This window comes from Vombatus ursinus, unplaced genomic scaffold (assembly GCF_900497805.2).
Source record: "Vombatus ursinus unplaced genomic scaffold, bare-nosed wombat genome assembly UNPS02014839.1, whole genome shotgun sequence".
Lineage (NCBI taxonomy): Eukaryota > Metazoa > Chordata > Mammalia > Diprotodontia > Vombatidae > Vombatus > Vombatus ursinus.
In genome coordinates, this window is record NW_020954617.1 from 5,561,291 (window position 1) to 5,572,959 (window position 11,669).

General features: G+C 50.2%; 1 protein-coding gene across 2 annotated transcripts in view; it reads left to right on the forward strand.

Annotated features, from left to right (window-relative positions):
* The window catches only part of FLNC (filamin C), a 42,614-nt gene that overhangs the window by 8,413 nt on the left and 22,532 nt on the right, over positions 1-11,669 (forward strand). For both annotated transcript variants that reach the window (XM_027840139.1, XM_027840141.1), the window contains exons 3-20: positions 959-1,056; positions 1,299-1,449; positions 1,655-1,773; positions 1,963-2,040; positions 3,777-3,939; positions 4,410-4,610; positions 5,935-6,072; positions 6,481-6,607; positions 7,245-7,381; positions 7,494-7,687; positions 7,785-7,898; positions 8,578-8,721; positions 9,000-9,123; positions 9,603-9,763; positions 10,258-10,348; positions 10,477-10,646; positions 10,937-11,054; positions 11,247-11,509. In XM_027840139.1, coding sequence (XP_027695940.1) covers positions 959-1,056; positions 1,299-1,449; positions 1,655-1,773; positions 1,963-2,040; positions 3,777-3,939; positions 4,410-4,610; positions 5,935-6,072; positions 6,481-6,607; positions 7,245-7,381; positions 7,494-7,687; positions 7,785-7,898; positions 8,578-8,721; positions 9,000-9,123; positions 9,603-9,763; positions 10,258-10,348; positions 10,477-10,646; positions 10,937-11,054; positions 11,247-11,509 — 2,591 coding nt within the window. The remainder of the gene's footprint in view (positions 1-958; positions 1,057-1,298; positions 1,450-1,654; positions 1,774-1,962; positions 2,041-3,776; positions 3,940-4,409; positions 4,611-5,934; positions 6,073-6,480; positions 6,608-7,244; positions 7,382-7,493; positions 7,688-7,784; positions 7,899-8,577; positions 8,722-8,999; positions 9,124-9,602; positions 9,764-10,257; positions 10,349-10,476; positions 10,647-10,936; positions 11,055-11,246; positions 11,510-11,669) is intronic.

Here is an 11,669-nt window from a genome sequence, read left to right on the forward strand (position 1 = left end):
GCAGTCCTGCAGCCTCGGGAAGCATTCCCAGCTGTTGATCCACTGCCTGAAGCTGCTCCTGCCAACAGTGAGCTCACCCGCAGTGGCTTGTCATGGATTCTGTGTTTTTGGCTGGCCCCTTCCCCTGCCCACTCTCAATCAACCATTCCCCTTCCTCTTTCCTTCCCAGCCAGCCTGGGACTAAGGCCTTCCCTCACACCCCATGGACTGCCTTCCTTTCTGCTCCTTGTCTCTTAGGAGAGACCTTGGGGAATGCCTCAGAATCCCACCAAGTTAGAAATTAAGACTTCTTTGTGACTTCAATAGAGGATCCCTCATCCCCCATTATCCTTTTTAATGTCTTAGTTTCCTTGGAACATGTGGGAGAAAATGGGAAGATGGTCTCCCCCCAAGGATAGGATGTTAAGTGCTTGGAGATCTGAGGTAACAAGCTGAAGTGTTAGGGGGGTATGTTTTCAGGATCGGAGTAGAAGTTGTGGCTGAGATTGGAATGTTGCCTTCTCACCTTACCTAGGGTAAACCTGAGTGTGTTGGGGCTGTTCCTAAGGCTAGTAGGTGGCATTCTTGGGGTTTCCTTTCCCAGAGTCTGGTATGGGGCCTGAACAAGCTAGAGGCCGGCCCGAGAAGAGCATTGGTACCAGGCAGAGTCAGCCTAGGGGCAGAAAGAACTCATTGTTGGCCTAAGTCAGTGCTGCCTATGTTGGCTCCAACCTTGACTGTGCATCTTTGGATGGGGGCATCCCCAGGGTCTCTGCAGGAGTCTATTTAGGTAGAAATGTCTTGGGGAAGGGGGAAGGGGTCTGTCCAGCTTTTCTGGGCAAGCAACTGTCCAGGATTCTGTGTAGCTGATTATATACTGGCTCATCTTGACTTCTTCATCTGCAAAACGAGAGAGCTGGATTAGATGCTGTCTAAAGTCTCTGCCAACTCTAATTCACCATCCCTTCCCCCTCCTCAGGCCTGTGTCCCAACTGGGAGGCGTGGGATCCCAACCAGCCAGTGGAGAATGCCCGAGAGGCAATGCAACAGGCTGATGACTGGTTAGGTGTGCCACAGGTACGAGTATGGGGGAGCAAAAAGAGGGCATGGGGGGAGAGGCTGGCATCAAGGTCAGAATGTGAGTGCAAGTTGGTAGTGGATTGGCTGATAGGAGAGGCCCTAGGGAAAGAGCTGCAGAGTCAAGGTGAGAGCTATAACTCTCTTGGGGGAGACGTGACCAGGAGCAGAGGGTGGGAAGCTGGGCTCTTATAGGGTGGGGGGGCTGTCTTAGTGGTGACCTCTGACCTTCCCCATGGCAGGTGATTGCCCCTGAGGAGATCGTGGACCCCAATGTGGATGAGCACTCTGTCATGACCTACCTGTCCCAGTTCCCAAAGGCCAAGCTCAAACCTGGAGCCCCTGTTCGATCCAAGCAGTTGAATCCCAAGAAGGCCACAGCCTATGGGCCTGGTATGTAATTCTAGTCCCTGAGGGTACCCTGCCCTGGCCCCATCCCAGGGCTATATGGATGAGGCGTACCTCCATAACTTAGAGATCTTCTGGGGCTCTGTCATGTCTGCCATGCTTTCTGTATATGCTAGCGTTGGCAGAACAGCCGTTTCTCTGTTCCTATCTGTCTTCTCTCATCTGTCCCTCTCAATTCTCTTTTCCACAGGCATCGAGCCTCATGGGAACACAGTGCTTCAGCCAGCCCATTTTACTGTGCAGACAGTAGATGCAGGACTGGGGGAGGTACTCGTGTACATTGAGGACCCCGAAGGCCACACTGAAGAGGTATGACAAAGGAAGGCTTTGGGAGAGGCAGGGGCGCCTGAATAGCATCCAGCTGGCTGCTGGACTTAGCCACCATTTTGTGTACACTATAGGAGACTGCTTCCATGTAACCCCATGTGTACCTTAGGAGAGTTAGGGGAGGGTTAAAGTTAGTACCTGAAAGATTAATAACTTCTGTCCTCTCAACAGGCCAAAGTGGTTCCCAATAATGACAAGGACCGGACCTATGCTGTTTCCTATGTCCCCAAGGTGGCAGGGCTACACAAGGTATCTCCATAAAAAACCCTCCCTTGCCCCACCCTCCCACCCTTCTACACTTCCTCAGCTCTATAACTGGTCATGTCTTGATGTCCATCTGCCAAATTCCATATTCCTTCTTAGTCTCCAGTGCAGGAGTGGGAAATGACCAAATTCAAAGTTTGACTAATTAACGAGCTTATGATGACTTGGAGGGAAGTCCCTAGTATTCCAGGGACCTCTTCTTGGCCCTGTGCTGTTTAACTTTTTCATTAATGAATTTTGTGAAGGAATAGATTACATACTCATCAGATTTGCAGATGATACAAAATTGGGAATACCTTTTGGTGACAATTACAAATGTGACTAACAGGTCATACGGTTAATAAATTCGATTCAAAAAAAATCCTGAAAGGCTAGAACAATGGGCTAAACCTAATTAGATTACATTTAATAGAGATAAATGTAAAATCCTAGACTTGAGTTCAAATAATTAATTTCCACCAATATCATCTGGGGGAAGTGTAGCTAGATAAGTATAGAAAAAGATCTGTGTTAGTGGACCACAAGCTCAAGATGAGTCAACAGGATGAAACAGCAGCCATAATAATAATAATAATAATAATAATAATAATGCTATTTGGCGCTGCACTGAAGGATATAGTGTCCAAGATTAGGAAGGTGATAGTCCTGCTGGATGTACCCTGCCCTAATTAGGTGACATCTTGGCATATTATATTCTGATCTGAACACCATGTTTTAAGGATACCAGCAAACTGGGAAATATACAGAGAAGGATGCAGCTGGTGATGGAAGTAGAGACCATGCCCTGTTGGGATTAACTGAAGAAATTAGGAATGTTTAGCCTAGAGAAGGGAAGACTTAGAAGGTTGTCTTCCAATATTTGAAGTGCTTTAGCCTGTAGAAGAAGGACTAGGGGCAGCTAGGTGGCACAGTGGATAGAGCACTGGCCTTGAAGTCAGGAGGACTTGAGTTCAAATCCTACCTCAGACACACAACACTCACTAGCTGTGTGACTCTGGGCAAGTCACTTAACCCCAACTGCCTTCACTGAAAAAAAGAAGAAGAAGAAGAAGAAGAACTAGCTGGGTTCTGTTTGATCCCAGAGAGAAGGACTAGGAACAGTGAGTGAGTGGGAGTTGTAGAGAGGCAGATTTAGACTAGATATAAGGAAAGACTTTGAAGGGTTTGTTGTTGTTCAGTTGTGTCCAACTCTTTGTGACCCCATTTGGAGTTTTCTTGGCAGAGATACTGGAGTGGTTTGCCATTTCCTTCTCCAGCTCATTTTACAGATGAGGAAACTGAGGCAAACAGGGTTAAGTGACTTACCCATGGTCACACAGCTAGTAAGTGCCTGAGGCTATATTCGAACTATCCTGACTCTAGGCTGGGTACTCTACCTATGGTGCTGGTGCCACCTAGCAATCCTTCCTAAGGATCCACAAATGGAATGGGCTGCCTCTGGAAGAGTAGTGGGGTTCCCCTGCCTAGAGGTTTTCAAATAGAGGCTGGATAATCCCTAGGGGTTGGACATATTTTCTTCATCAGGTTCAGGTTCAGGTTCAGGTTCAGGTTGGACTAGATGCTTCCAGAGGTCTTTTTTTTTAAATCTGTAATTCTGCATGCCTATTTCATCCCCCACCCCGCCGCAATCTGTAGAAGTGTCCCCTGGGATGTCTCTGGTATTTAGTGTCACCACCACCCCTTGTGACCCCACCTTGAGTCTTTGACCTCTGACTTCCCAGGTAACAGTGCTCTTTGCTGGCCAAAATATCGAGCGCAGCCCCTTTGAGGTGAACGTGGGCATGGCCCTGGGTGATGCTAACAAAGTGTCAGCTCGAGGACCTGGTCTAGAGCCAGTGGGCAATGTGGCCAACAAACCCACCTACTTTGATATCTACACTGCAGGTAGGGGATGCTGGGAGTCAGGGTGGGAGTGCCGCTGGCTCGTGGGGATTCTACACCATTGTGAGGGAGAGGAAAAGGAGGAGGAAGAGGAGAAGGGAGAAGGGGAGGAAGATGAATATAAAGGTTCCTGAGGGATCCCTGGCGGGGGAGTTGAGGAAGGGTGTGGAAAAGAGGAGCAATGTCCTCATTGAGGATGAGGATGAGGGTGCCCAGCTACACGTCCTATCAGACCTAGTTGTACCAGGAACAAGCCGAGAAAGAGGGAGGGGAGGGAGGGAGGTAGGGAATGGAGAGAGAGACAGAGACAGAGACAGAGAGATAGAGATAGACAGAAGATAGATAGAGAGAGAGAGAGAGAGACAGAGAGAGAAAGAGAGAGAGACAGAGAGAGACAGAGACAGAGAGAGAGAGTAGGTGTTAGGAAGAGGGCATCTAAAACTAAAAACCGATACCCATGCTTTCACCAACAGGAGCAGGAAATGGCGATGTTTCTGTGGTGATTGTTGACCCTCAGGGTCGGCGGGACACAGTGGAAGTGGCGTTGGAGGATAAGGGTGACAGCACCTTCCGCTGCACCTACCGGCCTGTGCTTGAGGGGCCCCACACGGTACACGTGGCCTTTGCTGGGTCCCCCATCAGTCGAAGCCCTTTCCCTGTCCATGTGGCTGAAGGTGAGGCCTTGTCCCCTTCCCCCTCTCCTGACCATCTGTGCTGGGACCAGGGCAGAACCTGTAGTTGCTTATGAGAAACTAAGATGGATAGATACTGTGTGCAGGAAGAGAGTTTTTGAACCTAAGGGTGCTTGGTAGACTCCTGGAATGAGCAGGAGAAGAAAATCCCAGGTAGGAGGATGTATGGCCGAGACTCTGTCCTGCCCAGACCCAAAAGACAGTGGGTCGGTGGAGAGCCACATTTCAGAGCAGCTAAGCTGTGGGAAGGAACAAGGGGTGGCTCCGTTAAGCGGACCCTACCTTAGAGGGATTAAGGAGGATAGCTACATACGGGCACTGGGGAGACACACCAGGGTTGCTTAACATTCTGGGACCCCCAGACTGGTGACACTCTATACTCATTCTTTCCCCCACCCTCAGACCACCTGATGCCGGTTACTCCCTCCATACCCATCGTCCACCAGGCCAAGAAAGTACCACCATGTTAGTACTATCAAGCTAGTTCAGAGGTGGGACTTAGTTGGTCACGCCATGGCATGGCCATAGCTGCCTGGCACTACCTGTGTTCCTTGGCATGGCAAGCCTTATGGGATTCTATGGCAAGATCTGAATTCTGTGTCATTGCCTGGGTTCTATGCCATACTGCATATTCTTTGGCAGGACCAGGGCTCCCTGCCAGTGCCTGTTCTGTGGCAGGACCAGGGCTCCCTGCCAGTGCCTGTGATCTGTGGCAGGACCAGGGCTCCCCGCCAGTGCCTGTTCTGTGGCAGGACCAGGGCTCCTCGCCAGTGCCTGTGATCTGTGGCATCACCTATGTTTCATGGCATGCTCAGCTATTTAGGGACTAGAGGTGGCCCTGAGATGTGCAAAGGATCTCTGAGAAGGGATTCTTTGGATGGGGAGAGTTCTCTGCCTGATGGTTCTCTATGTCTCACTGCTGAACCCACCAGTTCTTAGTGTTGGTATCACTGAAGAATGTTCCTCAGGGCCCAACAGAGCCTCTGCTGCTTGTCACAGGGACACCACATACTGCTTAGGGCTCCGGCGCTGTGTGGGCAAACCTGTTGGCCCAGGGCGGGGGCAGGTGGGGGTGGGTCCTGAGGGAGAGGTGTAGGGCTGCTTATCAGGATAGAAGCTGCATGAATGGACAGTGAGAAGCTTGATGGAGTGCATGAGGATATGAGGTCCTGCCTCCCATAGAAAGAAAGGAAGGCATGACCAGATTGCGTGCCAGTGAGGGTTAGGGGCAGGGAACGTCTTGCCTAAATGAAAAGTCTCCTGCCTGGCCCCTCCGAAGTTACCACTCTGCCCCCTCCCTCCACAGCTTGCAACCCAAACGCCTGCCGGGCAACAGGCCGAGGCCTCCAGCCCAAGGGTGTCCGAGTGAAGGAGGTTGCGGATTTCAAGGTGTTCACTAAGGGTGCGGGCAGTGGAGAGCTCAAAGTCACCGTGAAAGGGCCAAGTAAGTGGGAAGTGGGGGAGTTGGGGGGACAGGGAAACAGAGAATCTGGCCAGCAACCCCAAGCCCTTCTGAGAGGGGCAGATGTGGGCGGTGCTATCCCTTCTCCTGGAGTCTGCCAACCTATTAAGTAACATTCAACCAGCTCTACCAATTCCCAGGGTTCTTGTGAAGATACAGTAAGAAAATATATGTGAAATAACTTAAATAATAATGCTAAAGAAATATAAATCAGCATTATTATCATTTATTTTCTCTCTGTATAAGAACAGTATCTTCCTTTGATATGTCCCGTTGAGACCTAGTGGCTCTCCCTTTCTATGATGAGTCCCTAGAATCTTTTTTCTCCGTGGGGAAACATGGAGGGAAGAGGGGAGGTGGAACCTCATAGCACCATCTGCCTCCCCACAGAGGGTACAGAGGAGCCAGTGAAGGTGCGGGAGGCAGGTGACGGCGTGTATGAATGTGAATACTATCCTGTGGTGCCTGGAAAATATGTGGTCACCATCACATGGGGTGGCTATGCCATCCCACGCAGGTAAGTCCCCTAGTCCTTCTCTGTTCCCAAGCCAGGCCCCAGTAGCACTGAATAGTGTTAGGATAGGAATCTCCTTTGCTGTGCAATGTTAGGCTCATAAGATCCCAGGATTAAGCCCCGGGGCTGGGAGCTGAGACTGCTGGGTCCTACACCCAGGATTGGCTTGTTTAGCACTTTCCAAACTTGGTCTGTTCTGTGCCTTGACAAAGGAAAGGAGGGGGGAGCCCTTACCCTTTGACATTGGGATTCCCTCCATTTGTGGGGATGAGGCAATCTCAGACTCCCCTTTTTCTTTTCTGGGACCTTGAAATGGATCTTTTCCTTACTAGAATCTTCACATAAAATTGGTTAACTTTCTTATTCCGTTTAGTAGAGAATGTAAGAGAGTCAGGTGTCTGGGGGGAAAGGGGAAATGTTGAGAGAGTAATTTTTTCCTATCTTGACAAAAGATCCTTCCTTCCCTCTCTCTCTTACTCCCTTCCTCTCTCCTTTCTTTTCTTCCTTCCTTCTCCCTCTTCCTTCCTTTCTTCCTTCCTCTCTTCCTTCCTTCCTCTCTCTCTTCCTTTCTTCCTTCCTTCCTTCCTCCCTCTCTTCCTTCCTTCCTCTCTCTATTCCTTCCTTCTTCTCTTTCTCCCAGTCCCTTCGAGGTACAGGTGAGTCCTGAGGCTGGAGTCCAGAAAGTGCGAGCCTGGGGCCCTGGCCTGGAGACTGGCCAAGTGGGCAAGTCAGCAGACTTTGTGGTGGAGGCCATTGGCACAGAGGTGGGAACACTGGGTAAGTGACCAGGGGAAAGAGGCTGAGGATGCCCAGTGAGTGACGGAGGAATGGAGACCAGGAATGTCTGGCAGTCACACCTTCTGTCTGTCTCTCCCTCTGTGCTCTTCAGGCTTCTCCATCGAGGGACCATCCCAGGCTAAGATTGAATGTGATGACAAGGGAGATGGCTCGTGTGATGTGCGTTACTGGCCTACAGAGCCAGGGGAGTATGCCGTTCATGTCATCTGTGATGATGAAGATATCCGGGACTCTCCCTTCATTGCCCACATTCAGCCTGCCGCACCAGACTGTTTCCCAGATAAGGTACTGGTCCTGTAGATCTGTGCTCAGCCCTCTGTGAATGAGGCTAGAGCCTTCCAAAACAATGCCCCTCTTTCTCTCGTCCCTCAACTTGCTATAGGTGAAGGCCTTTGGACCAGGGCTAGAGCCTACAGGCTGCATCGTGGACAAACCAGCAGAGTTCACCATTGATGCCCGCGCTGCTGGCAAAGGTGACCTCAAGCTCTATGCCCAGGTAAGGACATTGTCCTGGATCCTTTGACCTTCTGGGGATTGTAGAAAGGCTTGAAAGGAGAAAGAACTCCAGCTCAAAGACAAAGAGTTCTCTGGCTCAAAAATTATTAGACAGCCAGGGGACACAGTGAATCGAAAGTTGGATCTGGAATCAGAAAGACCTGCATTCAAATCCTCCCTTCCATAGAAGACTTGCTAGCTGGGCAAGTCACTTAACCTCCCTTTGCCTCAGTATCTCATCTGGAAAATGGTGATAATAATAGTCCCTACCTCACAGGGTTGTTTTGAGGAACAAAGGAGGTGATATATGTGCTTTGCAAATCTTAAGATGCTGTATGAATGCTAGCTGTTATTACTCATGTTAGAATATTAGAGTTGGCATGAATGTTAAAGGTGAAATTACTCACCCAAAGTCCTACCACTAGTTAGTGTCAAAGCTGGGAGTGTAACCCGTGGTTCTTCTCTCCGCCCCATGGTCCTTTGCTCATGACCACATGTGGTACTGGTGCCTGTGCTATGACTGAGGTGAAGTGGGATAGGAGCATGATAGCATGGAATGTGGTTGTTGAATGATGGGAATGTTTCAGGGGCTGGTTTGATTCTGGCAAGAGGTCAACGGTTGAAGTCAGGCGTTCTTCCTGAACTTAGGCCCCAGGGTATGTGTCTGCTTATTTTCACAGGATGCTGAAGGCTGCCCTATTGATATCAAGGTGGTTCCCAATGGAGATGGCACTTTCCGATGCTCCTATGTGCCCACCAAGCCCATCAAGCATACCATCATTGTCACCTGGGGAGGGGTCAATGTCCCAAAGAGCCCCTTCCGGGTATGTCTTCCTAATTCCCACCCAGAATTCAGGTGATTTCCTCTTCCTCCAACAGTGACCTGCACCCTAGACATGTACTTTCTAGGTACCAGTGAGAGAGCAGATCCTGGGTACCCCCTAGGCATGCTGCTTCTTCCCCACCCTCAGGACCTTTGGGGAAAGACCAAAATTTATCTGAGAGCTGAGGGTAGGGGAGATGAGGGCTTGCAGGAACTCCTGATCTCCTTAGGAAGAGAATGGATATCTTAGCCTTCATTCCGGACATTGTTATTTTGCAGGTAAATGTGGGGGAGGGCAGTCACCCTGAGAAGGTGAGAGTGTATGGTCCAGGAGTGGAGAAAACTGGCCTCAAGGCTAATGAACCAACCTACTTTACTGTGGACTGCAGCGAAGCTGGACAAGGTATGTGGGTGGAGATTGGGCTGAGAAGTGGTGGGACCAGGGATGGGTGTGGCTAAATGGAAGGTGGAAAGAGGATATAGACTCATAGACTATTAGAAGTGGAAGGACATTAGAATTCTGGTTCACTCCTTCTATACCTTTATAGATGAGGAAACTGAGGTCCTGCTGAAGGCCACACACTATAAACATGGCTGAAAAGCAGGCTGTACATAATACAGAGTCACGGTTTCACCTATAATCCTCTTTTTATCTTCTACTATGTATATGGAAATGCTTGTTTTATTTCGTGTTTGTTAAGTTCAGAAAGAGAAAATTAAGTTCTTAATGATCTCCAATAAATGACATGGCTGTGACTACCTGCATAGGTAGTCATGGGGTGGGGGAGGGGGTGGTGGTTAGGACGAGGTAGAGCCAGAGTGGAAGGGGGCTTTGCTGGTGCCCACTATGGCCATGGTAATAACCAGCTCTTCTCCCCTCAGGGGATGTGAGCATAGGCATTAAGTGTGCCCCAGGCGTTGTGGGTCCTGTGGAAGCCGACATTGATTTTGATATCATCAAGAATGACAATGATACCTTCACTGTCAAGTACACGCCCCCTGGGGCTGGCCACTACACCATCATGGTGCTGTTCGCTAACCAGGTACTCCCCCTTCCCTTCTTGGTCAAGGATGGTTCCTTTTCTCTTCTTCACCTGTCCCATAAACCCCAACCTTTTAAAAAGTGAGTAATACACTTTTAAAGATGCTACGTTTTTCAGGCATATATCATTAGGAGATGGGAAACACAGAGAAGAGGGCAATTTTGATAGTGTCCCAAGTTCTAGGGTGGACATTGTCAGCTCTGGGCTTGAGGATTCCTGGGTTCCCTTAATATGTCCCTTTCAGCTATTTTGTCTCCATCCTCTGCCTCAGTTTTCTCCTTGTCAGATAATCTCTTCTCCCTTTCGCTATTCTGCCTTCCATTTGCCTGGTAAGCAGCCAGCTGAGCCAGTGGGACATCTATGGCCAGTCCCCTCTTGTGGCCACCAATGACTCTGTTTAGGAGCCCATGTCTTGGGGTTGGGGTATCTGGGAGTGTTTGTCTGGGAGGAGACAGGAGAGCTCTAACTTGCCTCTTTACCCTTCCCTCTCCTAGGAAATCCCAGCCAGCCCCTTCCACATCAAAGTGGACCCATCCCATGATGCCAGCAAGGTCAGAGCCGAGGGTCCAGGGCTCAACCGCACGGGTAAGTGCCTGCCAGAGCTGCCTCCTGCCTCTGCCATCTTGGGAGGAAAAATTGGGCCCACATAGCCCCCTAGTTCCCTGTACTTTCCTCACTCTTTCTTCTCCCCATCTCTCCCCTTGGGTTCCCAGGTGTGGAAGTTGGGAAGCCAACACACTTTACGGTGCTGACCAAGGGTGCTGGGAAGGCCAAGCTGGATGTTCACTTTGCTGGGGCAGCAAAGGGAGAGGCTGTTCGAGATTTTGAGATCATTGACAACCATGACTATTCCTACACTGTCAAGTATACAGCTGTCCAGCAGGCAAGTTTCCTTCTTCCTGTCCCTCTTCTGCATCCCTGCCTTGACCACACAGCGTCCGTAATATCTCCAGGGCCCTAGGTCTTAGCCTTTCTTCTTGAGACTATTCTGCCCCTCCTTAACTCTTTCCCTCCCCATTATCTTCAGGTCTGATAACTCCCTTTCCCCAGTAACTATGACTTTGGTCTCATCTTTTTCCTCTCTTTAAAAGATGGTGGTGATGGGGATGGAGGGAGGTGGTAGAGTGCTCTCTAGGGGCACTGCTGGCTATAAGTCCCCATTTCATTCATCAGGGTAACATGGCAGTCACTGTGACTTACGGTGGGGATCCTGTCCCTAAAAGCCCCTTTGTGGTGAATGTGGCACCCCCTTTGGACCTCAGCAAGGTCAAAGTTCAAGGCCTTAACAGCAGTAAGTGTATATTTGTGTGGGAGAAGCAATATTGTGCACTAGGTGGTGAGGGTTGGTGAAGGGAGGAAAGGGAGGCTGGTGAGAAGAGGGGGACGGGGAAGCAGGGCTTAGAAGGAGCTGGGGTCTGTGATTTCCCTCCTGCTCATCACTGCCCCTTGCCATCTGTCTCCTCCTCTACCTTCCATGGCACAGAGGTAGCTGTGGGACAGGAGCAGGCATTTTCAGTGAACACTCGGGGTGCAGGCGGCCAGGGACAGTTAGATGTACGAATGACTTCGCCTTCACGCCGCCCCATCCCCTGCAAGTTGGAGCCAGGAGGTGGAGCAGAGGCCCAGGCTGTTCGATACATGCCTCCTGAGGAGGGGCCTTACAAGGTGGACATCACCTACGATGGTCACCCAGTGCCTGGCAGCCCCTTTGCCGTTGAGGGTGTCCTGCCCCCTGACCCCTCCAAGGTAAGCTGGGCATGACCAGGATGGAACTGAGAGGGACTGGCAAAATTAGGGCTGGAGACGAAGTGAAGGGTACAAGTCTCAGAGGCAAGAAAGGCTGATGTACCTGAGAAGTGGGGTGTGTGTGTGTGTGTGTGTGTGTGTGTGTGTGTGTGTGTGTGTG